General features: G+C 39.8%; 3 protein-coding genes and 4 long non-coding RNA genes across 23 annotated transcripts; 3 read left to right on the top strand and 4 right to left on the bottom strand.

The window, feature by feature from the left end:
* Positions 1 to 63: 63 nt before the first annotated feature.
* Positions 64 to 4,486, top strand: LOC124207203 (PH and SEC7 domain-containing protein-like). The gene is made up of 6 exons (XM_046604546.1): positions 64 to 1,732; positions 1,807 to 2,056; positions 2,136 to 2,310; positions 2,370 to 2,848; positions 2,937 to 3,215; positions 3,284 to 4,486. The coding sequence occupies exons 1-6, from the start codon at positions 828 to 830 to the stop codon at positions 3,461 to 3,463; spliced, it is 2,268 nt and encodes a 755-aa protein (XP_046460502.1). The 5' UTR covers positions 64 to 827; the 3' UTR covers positions 3,464 to 4,486.
* LOC124207207 (STAM-binding protein-like) lies at positions 4,397 to 6,337 on the bottom strand. Its single transcript, XM_046604563.1, has 9 exons — positions 6,176 to 6,337; positions 6,019 to 6,117; positions 5,789 to 5,957; positions 5,467 to 5,723; positions 5,225 to 5,393; positions 5,007 to 5,144; positions 4,826 to 4,938; positions 4,649 to 4,751; positions 4,397 to 4,577 (listed from the first exon to the last, which is right to left on the bottom strand). The coding sequence occupies exons 1-9, from the start codon at positions 6,268 to 6,270 to the stop codon at positions 4,512 to 4,514; spliced, it is 1,209 nt and encodes a 402-aa protein (XP_046460519.1). The 5' UTR covers positions 6,271 to 6,337; the 3' UTR covers positions 4,397 to 4,511.
* A 150-nt stretch (positions 6,338 to 6,487) lies between these two features.
* LOC124207197 lies at positions 6,488 to 13,140 on the top strand. 12 transcript variants are annotated; one of them, XR_006879834.1, is made up of 11 exons: positions 6,488 to 6,583; positions 6,951 to 7,026; positions 7,108 to 7,224; positions 10,995 to 11,147; positions 11,236 to 11,324; positions 11,576 to 11,658; positions 11,736 to 11,827; positions 11,895 to 12,366; positions 12,432 to 12,619; positions 12,715 to 12,769; positions 12,855 to 13,140. It is a non-coding gene; the product is annotated as an uncharacterized LOC124207197 (long non-coding RNA). The 12 variants fall into 12 exon arrangements; XR_006879831.1 differs by having other exon boundaries at positions 11,420 to 11,658; XR_006879830.1 differs by having other exon boundaries at positions 11,381 to 11,658.
* LOC124207196 lies at positions 7,351 to 10,296 on the bottom strand. Its single transcript, XM_046604539.1, has 4 exons — positions 10,148 to 10,296; positions 8,372 to 9,706; positions 8,122 to 8,306; positions 7,351 to 8,055 (listed from the first exon to the last, which is right to left on the bottom strand). Exons 1-4 carry the CDS (start codon positions 10,149 to 10,151, stop codon positions 7,678 to 7,680), a joined length of 1,902 nt encoding a protein of 633 aa, XP_046460495.1. The 5' UTR covers positions 10,152 to 10,296; the 3' UTR covers positions 7,351 to 7,677.
* Positions 12,949 to 14,435, bottom strand: LOC124207199. 2 transcript variants are annotated; one of them, XR_006879841.1, is made up of 6 exons: positions 14,305 to 14,435; positions 14,031 to 14,107; positions 13,871 to 13,959; positions 13,549 to 13,787; positions 13,378 to 13,458; positions 12,967 to 13,078 (listed from the first exon to the last, which is right to left on the bottom strand). It is a non-coding gene; the product is annotated as an uncharacterized LOC124207199 (long non-coding RNA). The 2 variants fall into 2 exon arrangements; XR_006879840.1 differs by lacking the exons at positions 13,378 to 13,458; positions 13,549 to 13,787 and having other exon boundaries at positions 12,949 to 13,078; positions 14,305 to 14,430.
* Positions 14,436 to 14,497: 62 nt separating this feature from the next.
* Positions 14,498 to 16,579, top strand: LOC124207198. The gene is made up of 5 exons (XR_006879839.1): positions 14,498 to 14,619; positions 14,722 to 14,895; positions 14,981 to 15,131; positions 15,251 to 15,553; positions 16,374 to 16,579. It is a non-coding gene; the product is annotated as an uncharacterized LOC124207198 (long non-coding RNA).
* A 567-nt stretch (positions 16,580 to 17,146) lies between these two features.
* Positions 17,147 to 19,985, bottom strand: LOC124207193. 5 transcript variants are annotated; one of them, XR_006879821.1, is made up of 10 exons: positions 19,842 to 19,985; positions 19,724 to 19,759; positions 19,502 to 19,622; positions 19,315 to 19,439; positions 19,129 to 19,208; positions 18,773 to 19,071; positions 18,531 to 18,662; positions 18,106 to 18,447; positions 17,909 to 18,038; positions 17,147 to 17,803 (listed from the first exon to the last, which is right to left on the bottom strand). It is a non-coding gene; the product is annotated as an uncharacterized LOC124207193 (long non-coding RNA). The 5 variants fall into 5 exon arrangements; XR_006879820.1 differs by having other exon boundaries at positions 19,724 to 19,985; XR_006879822.1 differs by having other exon boundaries at positions 19,523 to 19,622; positions 19,724 to 19,985.
* Between the last annotated feature and the right edge of the window lie 16 nt (positions 19,986 to 20,001).

Below are 20,001 nucleotides of genomic sequence, written 5' to 3'. Positions count from 1 at the left end.
AGTGCGCAATTCTAGAAGAAGAAACGAAACAATTGCAGAGTCGAGTATCTCTCTACTGTGTGTATAGTCAACATTAGTTGAGTGTCACTCAAGAGGAAAGCTGTCAGTAGTTACACACACTGGGATTGTGTCGACTTGTTATGTTGTTTAAAAAATAAGATAAGAAAATGGTCGCCATTATAACAATTTCCTCTTTCCGGTACACCCTCTAACTATGCACTCCCTTTCAAGTTTTTATCCCACAATATTTTTTTGTATTATAAAGGTTAGTTTCGCCACGTCACGGTTTTACATTGGCGTCCAAAAAAATTCATCGTAGAAAAAAGATAGAATTAAAGCTCATCATGTGATCATGTCAAGCGTGAAAGTTTCGTCACTTCAACCACGATGAGTCTCTTTTTGGGTTACGGCATTGGCCTACATATGAAAAAGGTTACATCTTCCGTGCCATCTAGCGGTGACGGGGCCAAGGTCGTTCTGTCAATGTTATTTTTTGTTCCTTTTTTGACGGCTTGTCGAGATCTCTCCCTCTCGTGTCTCGACTTGAGAGACGACTAGAGAGGGAAGAAAAAGAAAAGGAGGGGTGTGCATTTTCTGCATACTATTTATAGAGTCGAGTTCGATTTTTATCGTCGGCGTTAGCGTCTGAAAAAGTCGCCAGTTTTCGAAAGCCTTTGTGATGTCCCAGTTGACGTGTGTTCTTTAGTCCAGTCGCTTCCACCAACCGTTGTTCTCGCACGTTTAATCAATCGAGCAGCCGACCACACATCAGCGTTTGCAGTTGAAAGACATTTGAAAACAGGACAGGAGCTCATGTTCCTTCAAAAATGCTGTCCATGGAGACGGCTCTTCCTTCACCCAACTCATCCATTGATGTTGACAAACCACGAGCTCCCAGGTTTGAGGCCTATGTCATGACCGGGGACGCAATATTGAATCTGTCCAGGAGTACGTCACACAGTCCAGACTACGTCTTGCCAGTTCATTCCAAAAGAAGATCAGTCCAACAGCAGCCATCCAACTCGGTACCAACAAGCCCAAGCGAGCAGACACCTCGTCCCAACAAACCTTGGGAGCCTGAAACTCCTGCCAAAACCCCTGTTCCTGCTGCTGCTCTCGTCAGGAATTCTAAATCTGAAGAGGCACTTGTTCTACACATGGAAGAAGATAAATCCAGCAAGAAAACGGTAGAGGAAAGAACTTCTTCCCAAACTGCATTGGTGGATGGAGTTACAGAGTCTGAACGAATCGTATGGACTTACAACGCACCTCTCTCAAGCATGACGGAGAAGGAATTACGCCGATACGAAGCAGATCAGTTCTGGCTCAGCACAAGAACTGAGTCATCATCCAAACAAACCAAACAGATCATCAAACTGGAAGAAACAAAGGAAGTGAGACAGGAACTCGCTACTACAACAACAACTACTACTTTCTATTCAAGTGAGGTGGCTGATACAAGATTAGGTTGTGATACCCAAAGTGGTCCTCCAGCAGTGGCTTCCGTAGTCGTCGCTCAAGAGCCAACAGTAATAACATTAGAGCAACCGGAAGTGGGACTAACTAATGTCGAAATCCAAAAAGACGAAGATAATAATCCGGTCAATAGTCCCATTCGACCTCCGCTGACCCGAACACCGACCGACGAAGAAAGCGATGCAGATAGTCTGCAATCGGTTCATTACAGCCCGAAAGGTGTCGATATGCCATCGGCTATCCGGCTGGCAAAACGGTAAGTTACATTCTCCTTGACCTCTTGTGACACTTTTTATTAAAACATACGTATTCTTTGTTTATCATGCGTAGATTGTATTCTCTGGATGGGTTCCAAAAATCGGATGTCTCGCGTCACCTATCCAAGAACAACGATTTCAATAGGACTGTTGCCGAAGAGTATTTGAAACATTTTGACTTTGAAGGCGCCACGCTGGACGTGGCCCTGCGCCGTTTCCTGCAGGCCTTCCAGCTGACGGGCGAAAGTTCAGAGCGTGACCGCGTCCTGGTGCATTTTTCCCGTCGTTACCTTCAAGCCAATCCAGACAGTTTCTCCTCTCAGGTAGTACAATATGATTTCTATTTATTTTTTTTCTAAAGACGAGACTTTTTTCAACGTTTTCTTTACTGCACAATTACAGGACGGAGTTCATATCCTTACCTGTGCTCTCTTGCTGCTCAACTCAGATCTGCACGGCAAGCATCAAGGTATGAAAAGGATGACTTGCGCTCAGTTCATCAAGAGGCTGTCGGGTCTCAACGATGGTGGCAATTTTCCAGTTGATCTCCTCCGTCGCTTGTACACAGCCATAAAAGGTATCCGAGTCTTATTTCAACTTGCATTGTATGTAAATAACACGACTCTTTTTATACAGATCAACCGTTGGAGTGGGCCTCTGACAGCCCTCAAGGACCTAGCCCAGGCGACTTGGAGCCTCTGGAGATTATTCCCTCTCCAGCAGCTAAAGAACTGTCTGCCAATCCATATTTGGACATTCCGAATCCATCACAAAGCCAAGAGTTCAAAAAGGGCTACATTATGCGCAAATGTTGTATGGAACCCAACGGCAAGCGGACTCCGTTGGGCAAACGTAGCTGGCGGATGTTTTTCGCAGTGCTAAAAGACTTGGTCCTCTATCTCTACAAGGATGAGGCCACTTGCAAAGGGGAACATCCTCCCAAACCGTCCACAATGCGGTCCAAGAAAAGCGTTCCCGATGCTGCTCCGGCCGCCATCATTCGCGTCCATCATACTCTAGCTGCCAGTGCTCCGGATTACACGAAAAAGAAGAACGTCTTCCGACTGTTCACCGCCGATCGCGCTCAGTACCTTATTCAGGCCAGCGATACCAAAGTAAGAGAAACACACCCTCGTAACTCTTTAAATAACTACTAGCAGAAAGCAATAAATATTTCATTCTATTCTTGGTGTAACCCTTAAGGAGTGGCGTTGTTGGATGGATGCTCTGAACACTGCAGCCTCTCTACTTTCCTCTCCTCCATTGGCCGCTCCGTGTGGTTCTCAGCAACGTTTCCAGCGCCCTTTACTTCCAGCCAGCTTGACGAAAATGTCAGCCAGGGAGCAGTTGTCTGATCACGAGGAGCGTGTCGCTCAATTGGAGCAAGATTTACACGAGCATCGAGCCAATCCGCCGTCGTCCAAAGCGAAATCCGTAATCGTCGACAATTACAAAGAGAAAGACGCTTACTTGCACTTTGAGGTATTGGACTTTGTGAAAAGGAGAAAATGGTTTGAACCGCAATTTTTCTTTTCTCTTCTCTGTAATAGAAAACCCGTTACGAGGCTTACATAGCCGTTTGCGGTGGACTCCAAGCTGCATTGGCTGGCAACTCTACTGTCAGCCGTGACATTTCTTTACTGGAACTGGACGAATCGCCCTGTTCCGATTCGGGGACAACGAGTCCCGATTTGAAATCGAACGACCGGGAATTTTCCGCGCATTTGTAAAATTATTGAAAGAAGAGAAAGAAGCGAAACAATCCAGGAAAAAACATTCTTGACCCCGTTCCCAAAAAAAAACCCCCACCGACTCAACCGGCAGCTCTTCGCCATTGTATACAAAAATTGTCTCCCCCCGTTCTCTTCCCATCAGTGAACTTTTGTGTCGGGCGACCTTTTTTTTTTTTCTTATTTTTGTTTGTTGTAATTTGTGGTTAATCATTGGCGAAATTTCAGCACTTGGTGAAGGAGAGAAAAAAAAAATGACGCAATTTCTGTCGTACCGGACATCACTGAACGCAAATCAATATCTGATTGAAACGCTTTTTGTTTGTTTTTTCCTCTTTAATAGTTGCGAAAGGCTTCCGTCGTCGTCGTCGTCCTCCTTTTTTGTGAGATTTTTTTTCTAGTCAAGAGTTTAAAAACCCTTTGTTTCTTTTTCTTCGGTTGATTTCTTTCCGCGACGATGCTTTTCCTATATATACGCAAACAATTCCTCTTTATTATGTTTACCACAGTGATCGAATTCGGTCGAGTTCCTCCGTTGCCCTATATTCTACGTAAAGACAATTGAGCGGAAAGAAAAACAAACCACAAACCAGCAAACCCTAAAGCCTTGACGCATTATAACAGCTTCTCTTATTAATCATTTCCTTTTTTCTTTTTCAAGACATTTTTCAATAGCGGCCAATTCATTCACTGACCCAAACTCACACGAATGTTGTTCCAGCTTTTCAAGAGTCTCCCTTTCAAATACTGTGTCGAGCCCATTTAGACGTTTGATATTGCGTGCTAGACATTTCCCCAGCCATTCACTTTATTCTCTCTTCTCTTAAACAAAAAAAAATAATTAGATTTGGGCACTTTTCTGTACTCTCCAGGTGGCAAAATTGGAATTGATGAGTTGAGTTTGTAAAACTATGTATGTGTGGATGGATACTTCAGTCTATCACTTATATATTGTGAAGAAAAAAAAAATACAGATTATACACGTAAAACAAAAGTGGAATTCTCCCCATCCGCTCGGTAACACATTTTCTTTGATACTTTCTTTTTTTTAGATCCTTCTCATATCGATAACACTTACGGGAGCGCTTGGATGAACTTGAATGTGACTAGCGACCTGTATAGCAAGTAATGGATTGAGATTGATGGCCTTATTGTAAAACAAACAGAAAAATGTTATAACCATACTTCAAATAATGGTGGGTTGGTCGGATGCGGATGGAATCCTTGCTGACGGCAAGAGGCGATCAAATCCAAGCCGTGGTTAGTGGTTAGAGTGAAATATCCAGTCCTGAAGTGCAGAAAACAAATGCTATAAAAATGCGAGGAAAAAAGAGAAATTTCGCATCACGATTTCCTCATTACTCGTTATATTTGGGAGCGCACACGACAGCAACGGCTTCCGGCATCATCAACTGGTACGAACAGTGGGTGTGTAAGTCGACGCTGGATAAAAAAGCCGTTTGAGTTGGGTGAGTCTAACAACGCAACAGGACCGTGAGAAAATTTGATCGAGGAGAAATTATGGGTATTATTAATTTCTCACGTGAATCCATCCCAATGTCACAAGGTTGTGCTTATCCTGCACGTCAAAAAGCTCCTCTTCGTTCTGAGTCGTGCACGAATCGGATGTACCCTTTTGTTTGGGAATCAACAAATGAGTGATGTGAAATTGATTTTGCGCCTGAAAGTTGTGTTGGATGTTCAACAACAAAACAAATTGTTATTACCTAATGATAAGAAATAGATAAAATATCACATTACCAGTTTTCCGGCGAGGATTCCGCACGTTTCGACGTTGCTTATAGTGTTGGAATTGGCCAATGAGATAAACTCAACTAAAAGAGCAGCGGGAAGCACTACGGTTCTTAATCCGGAAGGTCCTAAAAATATCGTTCGCGGTTTGAGGTTTCGGTCGAACCCAGGCACTTCTCTGCAATTGAATCAGGAGAAAATGGACTGATGAAATGGTTGAACATGAAGAGAAATCAACCGAAACTACGTACTTTGCAGAAGCTTTCGTTTCGTGGATCATTGAAGGCACTTGATTGCTAGGGTACAAGTTGTTTGCAGGGAAAGTGGGGGCTTTTTCATCAGGTTTTAGCTGAGTTAACTTTTCAGGTGGTGTTTGATACCTAACTCCGCCCATCAGTTTCTCCTTTTCTTCATTGTACTGTCTTCTTTTCTCTTCCTCTTCCTTTCTGATTCGTAGAACTTCCATCTCTTTCTCCAACCTCAAACTTTCCTCTTGTTTTTTCTTGGCCTACAAAAGATCAGATTAAATTTGACCCATCACTTCACATCAACAATAAGTTTACATTTACTGACCATTTCTTCTAAATACATATCATACTCTTGCTGGAAGATCTGATGCAATTTCTGCTTCAGGGACTCAGTTTTGGGGAAGACATCCTTTATTTTAGAGGTGAATTGAGACCGTTCTGCTGGTGACAGCGTGTGATACTCTGGGTGTTCAATGATTTTCTCAACAAATATCCTATAGATATAAATTCTTTTAAAGCGAGACAACTTTTAAAAAAAAACGGAAAAAGACTTACGTTAAAAATTTCAAGTACAAAGTGTAAGCATTTTCAATACTGCCTTCCTTGTGATACACGTCGGCCATTCTCAACATTTCTGTTCCTGAGCGAAAATACCTGTACAATGAATAGTATCAGACCGTAAATTAAATTTAAAACAGATAACTAAACCTACCGTTGGATGGGAATTCTACTTTCAAGCTTAATACTACCGGCAAAGTTCGCCAGACCTCTAAGCCGGGTTGATGGATCTTGGGATCGTGGATCCATTTTTTAAGTCAAAACAACAACAAACTCCATTACTCTTAAGCTCCACACTAAACTATTCTAGCTAGAGAACGCGATTGTTACATTCACGCCATCTGTTTCATCAAAGATCGGTCCAAAAATAATTATTTCCACTGGGATCCACCAGAAGGCAGCACCTCCTAAAGCCAAAGGTACACTCGTCTGCTCAGTGCTTCAATCTGTCAATTTGATTCACAGCTTCATGGCTGTCAACCTGTCAAGTGTCAGTTGTACAAATTTTGCTCGTTTACTCGTTTCTGCCCAAATTTTATGAAAATGGATTTTCTATAAACTGGTAATTCCCTTTATTTTCTAATAATGTACTTTTAAACATACCGGTGTATCGCCCTAAAAAAATCGAAAAAAATATAATCCGTTCCGTTTGTTAAGAAACCTACATTTACAACTATGCACAGTTTCTTGTAAGTCACACGTGTTGCTCGTTGTTCAATCTCCCCGTTTTATTTTATTAGTTTCATCGTTATTATAAGTAAAACTAAGAACTTATATTCCATAAGAAGGGATGCATGTAAAAAAATTTTCTTTCATTATCGATTTCTGTCTAATGCTGACCTAAACCTGGATTTTGACTCAAAATATTTCAGGTTCCATTTTTTTAAAGCTTAATAAGACTAATTAATCTGTTTTTATCAATTTGACAGGGTAATCTTGCCATGAAATTCTCATTGATTGTCTATTACCATCACAATGGGCAAGAATGAGTGCATATTTACGAGGGTAAATTTATCTTACAGTAGTATTTATTATAATAATTGATTTAATGTTAATTTGCTTCCATTTTCATTACTAAACATACAGAAGGATTGCTGGAGGATAAGAGGACAATTTTGCATGCAGATTCTTAATAACACTTAGCGCCAGAAGATGAATTATTTGGTGTTCACCAAGACCATAGGATTTCAGATATCTGGTAAGGTAAGTGGTTCCTTTGTATATACTGTGCGTTTATGAGATTGATGTCTTTGTGCTAGAGGTTAGCGTGGGTGGGTCAATGTTGTGATCACTTGGGTTTTATAATAATGATAAGAAAACACTAAAATGTCTGAATTTAAGAAGAATTTATTTGCGCAATGTCACAAGACAAGAGGCAATGACAAGACTTAAAGAGTTAAACAGCATTGAAATCAAACGAAATGGCATCAACCATCAGGATCAGATGAAGAATCCATTGTTGACTTGACGCTACTAGATTAGGAGAAGTTGGAGATTAGGGAAGTTGGAAATTAGAAAGGACTAAAAACTCGTAACTTCCACATCAAACGCAGAACATAACATTAAGAACAATTTTGAAAGGGTAATCTCAATTTAAGAAGAAGAGTATGGCTTTAAAAGTCATTTCTTGCATCAAAAACAGAGTGAACGTTTGCATTAGTCAATCACTTTCAAATGATCGTAAGTGGTTCCAAGTGATTTAAGCATAGCTAAATAAGGTGAATCGATCTTTCCGCTTTCCAGAAACGTTTTCAGCATTTGTCCAGAGAAACCAGAGACGAGAGCGACGTTCTTTTCGTCTTTTGTAACTGGCTTTGAACGCTTGCCATCTCCTCGAAGGTTCCAGAATACAATGGATGGAAGCGGATAACCGGCTTGCTCAAATTTTCTCTTGATCAACTGGTAGTCAGTCTCGTATTTTCTTCCTCCACATTGGTCAAATTCCATATCCGAGAAGATGAACAGTGTTTTCACCATTTCTGAAGGTGCAAGTTTAACGCTGATTGCCAATTTTAGAATGAGGTCGAAAACTGCCTAAGAATGTACAAAACACAAGGTTTTCAAGATTCAAGTTTCTCATTATTGGCGGGAAGTTTATACCTGTACGTTGGTGCTCATTCCCACATCCATTTTCATGACTGACGCAACTTTTTCTGCGAGAGTGGGCTGATCTATCTTCTGAAGGAAAGGTTTAGACGAAAAACTGCAGATGTGACTGTTGAATGGAGGCTTCGATAGCTCGGCTGTAAGAAGAGACAGCGCTATAGCGGCTTCCATTGGGGTTCCTAAAATAATTCAGTTATTTTTGAAATGTTACAAAATTTGAATGAGAATTATAAAGATAAATTACCACTCATAGATCCGGAAACATCGCAGACAGATAAACAGCTTTGAAACAAACCAGATTTTTTCAAATTCTCGACGTAACTTTTCCACTGAAGTTCTCCTACTGTCATAATTTCTTCGGGCAGTGAAGGTAACTCCATGAACTGTTTAACGATTTCGTGGGGAAGTAGAGCTCCAGATGCAATACTCTTTTTTCCAGACTTGACATCTTCGAGATATTGGTTGAATCGCTCGGCATCGTTCTTCAAAAAGTGCTCCTTATTTCTTTTCATGCAGATTGATGGAACTCTTTGATAGTCGAGTTCACCCCATTTCTTTTTTGACATTGTTTGCTCGGGGACGTTGATTGAAGTTCTCAATGGCGTCAGGAATTCTTTGCGGTAGTAAATGTAGGCTTTCGTGTCGTAATCTGAATCAGTTTCGTTTGCATCACGTTGGTGTGCCATGGAATATAATGCACGAGCGATGTTTTTTCCAAGTGAAGTAACAGAATCGATGGAACCTCCAATAGCGGGAGCCCATTTTCCCGCTAAAGCAGTCTTTGGCAGACATTTGTCCTTTTCGAGAGCCTCTTTGTCATGTTTCAGAGTAGATGCAAATAGGTTCACAATCTTGTTGTAAACAGCAGGGAAATGTTGATGGAGGGTCTTGAAGTTCAAAAGTTTGACCGCTGAGAGAGCTTTAACCGATTTCTTTTTCATCTTGGCTTCTCTGCTTCTTGCTAGATGGATGGCTTTAGACAGTTCCGTGAACTTTAGCTTAGCACTTTTCCTTGATTCATCATTAGGCAATTGTTTCAGATAGCGTTTCCATGTGATTTTCTCAACCACGCCATCCACCCGTTTTCTGATAATTTCTTCCAGCGAATAATTAACATTTGCTTGCTCAATTCTTGTTTCTTCAGTGCTAATGGGTTTCTGACGTTCCTTGGTCATGGAAGTATGCCCCTCCAACAGAAATTGCACAAACCAAGAGAGATCTTTCCAGTAGCCATGTTTGGGGATATGTTCGAGATTATAGAGCAATGTTTGAGGATGGTTGTGAAAAAGCCAAATGAGACAGTGATGAAATTCAATGACTGCCCCTTTTCCTGAACGGATATCCCTTAGCTGAAAAATCAACTTCAGTGAAATAAGTGGGTCTTCATCCCAAGACTTCTTCAGAGTCTCTAGAATTTGAGCACTCTGACTTCTTTGCATTACTTCAAAGAAAAAATCAAGACAGGCACTTGTCGTAGAGCTGTGAGTAAATGAGGCATTTTCAGTCAGAGTAATGTTTTCAGGCAGGAGTTTTTCGTTTTCTTGAGATGTTACAGCTCCAAATATCTCCACCCAGGGATCTATTTTAAAAAAATTATCAAAATACAATTTTATTTAGAATGACCGATCAGAATGCTAAGAAAAGATAATGTAATTGATTGTCCACTACTGACAAAGTAACTATGTAGCCTAACCAACTATTCATGTTACGATATATATATACATATTTATGCATTTACCCATAGGTTATAAGCAAACTATTACATTTCTACTGTTACAGGTGTTACTAACATAACATTTTCCCCTCCTGAAAGGATTCTTAGATATTCCATTTCATACTCAAATTATTTCGAGAAAACTGAACAATGGGCAGCCATTTTTTTTTTTGTGTTAAACTTCGAATGGCGTCTTTCAAAAAAAAAGTCGTGCATGGAATGAAATGACTTTCCCCACCAAAATATTAGTGAAGTAGTCTAACAAATTGCGTCTAATTGAGAACAAATATAATGTAAGTAAATTACTCATTGTGATTTCCAAATCGTTGAACAAAGTAAAGAAAAAGTGTAGACAGCTATCGGATATGACTGAACGGATGAAAATCGAAAACGGAACTGCGAAGCGTCACAAGCGTGCGAACTCGAACTGTTTCACCAGCTCAGTCGTCTGCTTGAGTTGAGTCACACATCACACACCGACACACGTTTTGTTCGTTTAATCAACGTTTCCCCTCAGCACAAGTTTCACTTTTTAATTGCTAAACTGATCAATTCGAATTGGATTATTCATCCGAGTGTAAATTATGTTTCTGGTTTGAACCGTCATCATCTCTCAATTTTGTATTATTATTTTTAAAGCCACAATTCTGAATTTCTGAACAGAGGATGGAATAATCCTGCCATGAAATGCTCATAATGTGACTTCTACACTAGACACAAATGTTCACAGAGTAATCAAGGGCCACAGGCCCACAGCAGTCACTTGAAGTATAGTTCAAGTTCAAGAACACCTTCACAGTGGTTTCTTACAAGAGATTCACATACTTATCATATCCCAGCCTGAAGTCCATTTGTAAGGTAAATTTTAACTTTAAAATGACTGCCACATCAACATCAAAGCTGAGGTCAGGAAGTCTTATTCCTCATTTCTTATGTGAAGTTTCTTTAGCTTCAACTTTATTGTTTGGTTTATTAAACACAAAAAGAGTGCTGTAGGATAAGCGTATTTTAAACTTTTAGTTTCATGCAAATCTCATCACTGGGCCAGAGGTTAATTTCGATGTTTACGATGACGCTTATGTGTTCCAGAAATTATCTAAGTCAAGTGACTACCTGGTTGATTGTTGATTAATTTTTTCTCTTTTACCTACAGGGAGACGCATTAGTCGATGAGAGCGCATGGATCCTTATAGCTTGCTTATAGCTCAACGTGAATCCGCCACTAGCCGCAACACCTTCACCTATGATCGCTGCGATCTGAACTGTAATAATGCGGCCGCTCTGTCATCGTTGCCCAATTACCCAAGTAATTAATTACCTATTTCTGTAATATGCCTATTGAAATTTCGTAATCTAAAGAAACGGACATTATGGCGTTGGTTCTATTTGTTTAGGCCTGGTACGAAGCTGTCCTGTAATACACCGCTCCCCGTAGGTATCATCCTGGGTCACTTCTACTCCCACCTTCTGTGCAACAGCAGGAGTGAGTTACAAAAATCAATTTTTCTTTTCTTTAGAATAATTTATTGCTCTCACCAGCCTACAACATATGATATGAGCACACCTTCCTCTACCTAGGCTAAAAAAACACTTCGAAATTCTCAGTAACAAGTGAAAATTGTTACCGTAAGATGTCGTTTGATTCGAATTCAGCTGATCAACCCCTCCCCCCCAGCCCCCTCAACATTTTATTACCTGTTAACCTGTTTACTGTTTCTGCTTGCGCTTGTCTAGTTGGCTAGTTCTAGTTGGATGCTTGGCTTCTTCAATTCTTCATGGAAATATATCTTCATAGTTGTTCATGGAAAGTCGTACGAGTAAGTGTTTCCATACTTCCAACGGTTAGTTTATTGAAAATGTTCAGGAAGTAAAATTAATTCATTTCTGTTTGCAGCTGGCCCTGCCTTCCACAATTGAACTCAACATGTGGTCAATCCAGATTGCTGAATGCTAACGACGAAGGTTGATTTCCCTTCTTCAATTGAAGTTACTCTTTTATGAAATTTTCTAAATTGTGAAATTTGAATTAATTATCTTTCATATGTGTACATAGCACTAGTTTGAAATCCTTGGGACCCCATTGCCAAGTTCATATCTGCTTCTTGTCTGACGAAGAACAATGGCAGCCATTGTAACACACACAACCATCATATCCTAGACTTGGCTAGTGAGGAGGATTTCTTGATCTAGCCTGCTGCTATAGCTGCCATCCAACTTTACCAGGCAATAAGTTTGGTTTGAAGTCTGAAAAAAATCCCAAATGTAACAAGATGTTAAAGTAAGTTTCAATTATTACAAAAATAAAATCTGATGCTGCTCATTAATTTGTAATTCAGGAACTTTCACTTCGATGGTCTCCATTATTGGCTCCAACCCCGCTGCTTTGTTGATAAAGGAGTTGGTTCTGAGTGGCAAACTCACTGAGTATTGTGTGGTTTTTTCCTCTCCTATTACTTGTGCATGCAATGTGAGAAGCTGTTGACCTCTTCGTGGGATCTCTGGAAGGAAAACCTCACCAAGACAAAGTAGAAGCTATGTTTTATATTTAATGATTTATATTTCTCTTAATGTTTGGATTGTGAAAAAATAGGGATTGAATGGTGACATTTTTTCGATTATTTAGTTGGCTTCACCTTCGGCGTCAATAAATAGCGTCCATGCAAGACCGATACCTTCAACAAGTACACCCTCCGCATGTCCTATGAAGCCTTACGTCGGTTGATTGACAGCATAATGGACAAGGCAATAAATAATGTTTGAATATTTATTAGATTTTGTGTAAGGCACTTTCCACATCCATTTTGGACGTGTGGTTTTACCCGGTTTTACCTGAGATCTTACGCGAACTAAACCTGTCTTTTTTTTCCCTGTAGGTTTCGATGGCTATTTGATTTGCTGGGGACCCATTAAATAATAGGAACAGAACAGGTAATTATTTTTGACTTCAGTTTTTTTTTTAATTTGGTGAACATCGTTATTATTACATTTCATTTGTTTGTTTGTTTTTATCTAGGCACTCGTCAGGGGGCAGAGAGTTTAGTGTCCGTGGCAAATATCCGCCATTTATTTTCTAGCCAGTTTCGGAAATGGTGTTTGTGATGAAAGTGGTGGTAGGTAAGACAAGGGTAAAAGACTTTTTGCATCAAGTTGAACAGTGGTTGTTCTTTGAAGATAATTTCATGTTGCGGAAGTTGCAACCAGTATGTTGTTGTATTGTCTGCAGTATACTGTTTTTATCTTGAGAAGAGAAAAAAGTTTTATATTAAATCAATAATAAACGATCGAAATTGGGAATATTATGAGGAGGACGTTGAATATGTGTTTAAATTTACTCTTGTATCTTAAAAAAGACATTTTAGACTCGGAAGTAAAATGTGATTTAAATTAATAAAGTATAAAAAACACCAATGCATGATCAAGTAACTACTTCCATAATATCCTTATATTATTATAAAATTAAATAAAATAGCTTATTTTCTACTCAAATATTTTCTTAAATAATTCTCATGTAACGAATTACTTGCTAAAACTCGCACTTGCAGTTAATCAAGACGAGGAAACTTTCCCTTTCATAATGTGCCCAGCGTGTTTACCTGGACAAGGAAAAAGAGAGAAATCTGCGTAGAAAATTTTACTAATGGTTAGTCATACTAGAATTTCAGGTTAAACTCATAACTTTTTAAATTTTCCTCTCATCATGTGCATACTAAGTTTCCATTCGACCAGAGCCCTCCTCATCCTCCTAGTTATCACAGCGGGTCAGTGACCACCGGCGGACGTTGGTTAGTGGTTAGTTAGGGAAACGGGACGACAGAAAAGAAGGGGGCCCAGATATGCACTTGTAAGTTATCTACTTCTACCTTATTTACGGGGGGTTGGCTAGATAATGACAAGATACTTGGAATAAGTTGAACATCTCTCTACATATTCCACTAGTGGATAGGGTCTGAAACAGCGGTGAAGGATTAAAATAGAAAGATGATTTAGATGTCAATTTTAAAACAAGATTGCAGTAACAGCAAGCAATACCTCAAATGAATCAATTGAAAGGAACCACAGAAAGGAAGAGCTCAGCTGCTCAGGTAAGTACTTGCAATATGGTGTGTCTGCAATATCACCTAGAAAAATCAAACAAAAACCTCAAAAATGTTATTTAGGTTACGTGCTCAAACTGTTGCTCAGAGCTCACCATTATTAAAATCGGAAAAGAAAGTCAATCAAGTGAAATGACGAAGTTCTTGGATTCAGCATTTACAAAACATCCATCTGAAAGACAAGAACAGAAAATTTGTAAGATTGCTGTGATATTACAATTTTTGATTCCATTTTTAGTATAGGCACACAACAGCTGCAGAATTGATGACAGCTTAGAATTCCTGGCCAGCTTCAACAATGGTCGTCATTACGTGGCAAATGTGACAAATGAACTGGTAAATATGCATGAAAACATTTAGTTAACTTACTACCAAGTCAAGTTAGTTTTTCAGTGTCAAACATGGTCAAACATCTTGCTGAATATTGATTTCACTTTTCGAATTCTTTCTATTTTCTACATTTCACATAGCTGTCAACTCCTTCCTTGGGAGCTTGGGACAATCGTTTCGTCTGCATGGAGCACTGGCATCATCTAGCGGTTGTTTTTACAATTCAGACGATTGTCCAGTGTGTCGCTAGATGGTGTCGGTATTGTTTTTAAAATGGCGAAATGTGTGAAGAGTTTTGTCATCTTCTGTTTTCGAATTTTCCTGTTTTACTGCCCAAAATCAACCAATTTACCTGTAAGCTTATTGTTATTATTCTAAGTACATAGTAGAAAATTTTCTATCACTGACTGTGTACTTGACCAATTGACTAATTGTGTACTGTACTTGGAATTCCAGAAAATGTACCTGCCGTCTAGTCATCAGATTAAATTTGGACTCCATTTAAAAAACCAATTGCTCAACCCTTCTATGACTCACACGCTCAGCATCATCTGCATCATCCTCTCACATCTTAGACAAAACTGCAAGCTGTTATGCCCAAAAGTTGTGGCATTACATATACGATTACAGGTAAGCATAACCTTCTGAATTTACTACCTCATCATCCATCAATGCAATAAAATAATCTCAAAATTCACACCCATTTGTTTAACAGGTTCCTTCTTGCCTGAAAGATGTTTACACCTTTAAACACTTTTGGTGGGGTTGTTGCGTCATGAAATTGTATTGCTGCCATTCCCCGCATCTCCCACTTCATAGCTACAAGAAACGAGCCTACAACAGAAAAAAGCCTACAACAGATTGAGGTAAAGGTGTGCTTCTATGTTCTTGATTTATCATGTACTTAACTTTGGAATTCACCTTGGTCGTGAGTATTTATGGGCCTCACTGCAATGTTAAAACCTTTTTCTGTTCTTTGCTTTAGGAATTCATAGGTTGTGTGGTATGTCAATGGATTCATTGGATTTCGCGAGCAGCCGCCGATGTCAATCTACAACGCAGTTTCTTTATTGGAATTGTGTGGTCCTGGCACAGAGATCCTTGATGCTGGCCTTTGTCCATTACAGAAGAGTGACTTCTACCAACTCTCTGCTCCATCCTTATCTTCGCTTCCCACACTCATCTAGCTTCTCTGCTTATTATGCTGCTAAACAATTTGTCGTACTTCACTGACGAGTTAGACCAGTCGCTTCCGTCGGCCTGTCACTCTCCACGGATTTATGCCCAGGTACCCGACAATTGACTTATTTTCTTATATTATCTACTAGTGATCTACTTGCGTTAAACTCTATGTTTATGTAGTAATTCTAAAATCAGGCCCTTCTTGCGCGCAAAGTATTATTAGACGTTTCTTTTTTCTAACGCTAGATGGCTTTTCGATAATTTTCAGCTGTCAAAACAGTCAGTTTTAGTAACTTTGCACATCTCTTTAAACATTTCTCGGCAGTTATTGTGTGGAAATTTTTAGTGGTAACTGACGATAACTATTCCGCCAACAAAGCTCACGTGTTAAATTATCGATTTTTTCTTTTTTTTTCTACTTCCGGTTTTCTCATTTCAGTCCGTAGTTCAGTAATTATTCATTCTACGCACAAACAAACCACGTATTCGTGATCCTCGTTAAATTTGTGGTAAAGTTCATGTTTTTTTTTGTGCGTTTTCGTACTTCCGGTTTTGAAAATTTTCCTGAACTATAGTTCAGGAAAATTCTCGATTTTGGCCAAATTTTGGATTTCGTTTAAATCACATCTAATCGACCCCAAATTTCATGGAGATCACGAATATGTGGTTTAATTTTACGACAGCTCAATGGTTAAGGCGCTGTGGTTACTTCCGGTATACTTCCGGATTTTTTTTTTTTTACTAGCAAGTGAGCTTTGTTATTTGTACAGTGGTCAATATTGTTAGGTAGATTTTAAGCAATTTAAAGCGGGCCTTTAAAGTTTTTTTGCAAAAAACAAACAAACCAATGTACCTATATGTACTATGTGACTATTATGTAACTTTTATTGGCATGTCACTTATAAGAATTTTTTGTCTTTATTCAGGTAATGCAGATGAGACGTCGAGAAGATGGAATTCCGAGACTCGTCATCAACGTGGATCATCGTGTTATTGGTATTATTTCGTTATGTGTTAGTTAACCCGTTGTCTGCCACGCCTTTGTTCTCCCCTAGCTCCTTAGCACGGGCCGCGCTGTTCGGTCTCGTGGTTTACAAGCCGCGGGGTCGGAGAGTCGCCAAGCCCAAAATCTGCCGCAAGGCGCCTGTTTCAGGCAATGCACCATAGTTCCCCCTTTTCAGCACGGACTTGTCAGCAATGGCAAGTCCCACTTGGTCATGGATCCTTCTGACGTGGCGCGTAGAGTAGTAGAGAGCAACCTACGGGTTGTATGGCGTGGCAGCCAATGGGTTAACTTAGTGTATGTATGTGTATGTATGTGACTGTAAAATGTGGTGGAATTGTGGGTGGAGGTGGGACAATATAACACAATTCTTTTTCAAGTCTTTTGTTCATTGTTTCTAAATGAATACCAAGTTTTGTTTAGGAACTATATCAATATATTTTTCTCAACTTCAAAGTCTTTCATTTATACAAGGGTCAGTCACCTCTTATTTACAAGATTTGAAAAAATCAACAGTTACAAGTTTCTTTCTTATTTTGCCCTTAAACATCGTCAAACCACAACAACAATGAGAGTAGTAGTCTAACATAAAATAATTTACAACTTAGCAAACTGGCCTTGAAGAAATCCAACACCAAAAGACACCTGTAGCAATGTTAACAGGCTTGAAGTTACTAACAAAATCTTACAAAAGAATTACCCGTATTAAAACTTTTATTTTCTCATTTTAGATCAACAATTGATTCCCAGCGACCAACTACCATGAAAATAACCGATAAATGTAAATAACCTCGAGTAGAAATTTCGGTTCTAGTAATAAGGAACTTCCTTGTAGAATATAATTCGGCTGCGTTAGTGGTGTAGTAACTCGGGACAGAGAAGTGCTTTCGGAGCTTCTATTCAAATGCCTTTAATGGTGTAGTACTTTGAAACATCAGTGTAGTACTCTGAAGCAAAGTAGGTTGTAGTGAAGTAAACTGCAGCCTTGGTGTAGTACTCCGCTCCCTGCGTCGTGTAGTACTCCGCTCCCTGCGTCGTGTAGTACTCCGCTCCCTGCGTCGTGTAGTACTCCGCTCCCTGCGTCGTGTAGTTCTCAGCTCCCTGCGTCGTGTAGTACTCAGCTCCCTGCGTCGTGTAAGCTGGGGCGACGTAGGTTGTAGTGCAGTACTTGGGCGCTTCGATGGGGTAAAAAGTTGATCCTCGGTGGTGTAGCACTTGGGATCCTCAGTGTAGTAAGTGGTTTTTGCGCATGTTGTTGTTGATGCCCACCATACCCAGGAAATATCGGTACACCAGTGGTCGACCCGGCCATCAACGATACTACACCCAACAGCAGCAAGACACCATAGTTAACTAGACGATTAATAAATTTTAACATTAATTTTCAATAATGGTACTGGCATAATAATTAATAGAAAGAAATAGAGTTGATTCACAACTCTATGGAAAAATCTTTACCTTTATTTAAAATTTGTGATACGACGAAGAATGAAGTTGATGAAAAATGGTGCACGGCAGTTCCTGTAGACGTAACGGAGATCCTAAATCGGCTGCTGAATTCTTTCACCTTTTCTCTCCTTTCATACGACTAGACAATAAATAATTTGTATACTTAGTATTTGGCATATTAAAACTCAACGTAACAGAATATTTACCCATGATATGTAGTGTTGTGTAGTACTACGGTGCTTTGGTGGTGTAGTACTTTGGCGCATCCGTGTAGTAATCGACCCTTTGGTAGTGTAGCTCGGGGAAGAAAAATACTGCGGGGATTCGGTGTAGTAGCTCAGGGCAGCATAAGTTGTGATATAATATTCTGGAGCCTTGGTGCAGTACTAGGGGGGCCACGGTGTAGCAACTGGTCGTGTCGTATGTTGAGTAGTAAGGTGGCGGCGTTGCATATCCGCCTTACCAGGAGACATCCGTACGCCAATGGGCAGTGGCTGAACCAGCCATCAACGATGCATCACCCAACAGCAGCATGACGCCATAGTTAACTAGACAAATAATTATTTGAACATTATAACTGGCATGTTAACAAATAGAAAGTTAATTCACAACTCGGTGTAAAAATTTTTACCCATGATTTAAACTAGCAATTCGACGAAGAATGCAGTTGGTGACAATTGGGGCACTGCAGTTGCTGTTACCGTGTCGGAGATGCTCACTCGGCTGCTGAATTATTTCGCCTTTTCCTTGCCCTTTTGTACGACTAAGCAATAAATAATTGAACAATTGATATGCATAAATATCTGGCATGTTAACAAAGAGAAAACACAATAGAAATTGATACATAACTCAATATAACAACAGAAAATTTACCCATGATTGAGAACTGATAATACGATGAAGAATGCAGCTGATGGCAAATAGAGCAGCTGTTACCGTGTCGGAGATAGTCGCTCGACTGATCCCTGTCGACTTTTCTCTCGCCTTTTATAAGACTTTTTCTCACCCCTCCTCTTAAGCCTTGCGGTTATTTTACCTTTTTGATAATGATGCAAAACGTCCCTTTCTCACCCAACCTCTACAACGAAACGTTTTACGTAAAGATCTCCATGACCTTCGATTGAAATGCAAACTGGCCTTTCCTTCTGCAGGTGACGTTGCTGGGGATGGGTCTACAAAAACCAATATCAAAATGAATACCGAATGTCTGAGCCTTGCGGCTTTTGTACCTTCTTGTCATCAAACACGTGTCATTCTCACCCAACCTCTAAACCACCGCATGCCAGTTTCACGAAATGATCTCCGTGACCTTCGAGATTGGAGGAAATGCAAACTGGCCTTTCCTTCTTTAAGTTTACGTTGCTTGGGATGGGTCTACAAAAATGAAAATGAATACCAAATGGCTTTGAACTTACTTGATGATGATGCAACAGGTCCAGTTCTCGACCAACCTCTACACCACCGCATTGACAGTTTTACACGTAATGTTTCCCGCGACCTTCAAGCGTGAAGGACATCCTGTCTGAACAAACTGGCCGACCTGTTGAAAAAAACAAAACAATGAAGATATGCAAAAAATGTAACGAATCTAAAACTTCTCACATATGTTGACTGCAAAGTTACCTCGATAATGAGTGAGGATTCCCCAGATTCCAACTATTATTCAAAACTGATTTCAAGACATCGTTTAAGACCAGTAGCGGCAGCAAGCGCCATCCATTGACTAAAAGAACGAAATTTATAACCTTAGTGTTTGCACTTTGCAGATCTTTTGGAAAGAATAAAATTATTGTAAATGATCTGGTAACAGTTATGGGGAAATACCTTAACTGATGGCACATTTTTATTCCCCTATAAAAACTGGGAAAGGGTAAACAGAACAGCAAACATGATGTGATAATGGGTGATAATGCCGTCAGTGGCATCACAATCAATCACTCACAAATTCATCTAATGTAGCATTGGTTTTGAGGCCTTCAGCTTGGCCAACTCATGAGAAGGCACACGTGTAGACTTGACCATCCTCGCATTTCTAATAGGTTTTAAAGATGGAAAAAGAAGAGAGCTTCTAGTTCTCCTGGGTTCCATTTCTAAAAAAAAAA

This window comes from Daphnia pulex, chromosome 11 (assembly GCF_021134715.1).
Source record: "Daphnia pulex isolate KAP4 chromosome 11, ASM2113471v1".
NCBI classification, from domain to species: Eukaryota; Metazoa; Arthropoda; class Branchiopoda; order Diplostraca; family Daphniidae; genus Daphnia; species Daphnia pulex.
This window is presented reverse-complemented; position numbering and strand designations above follow the sequence as displayed.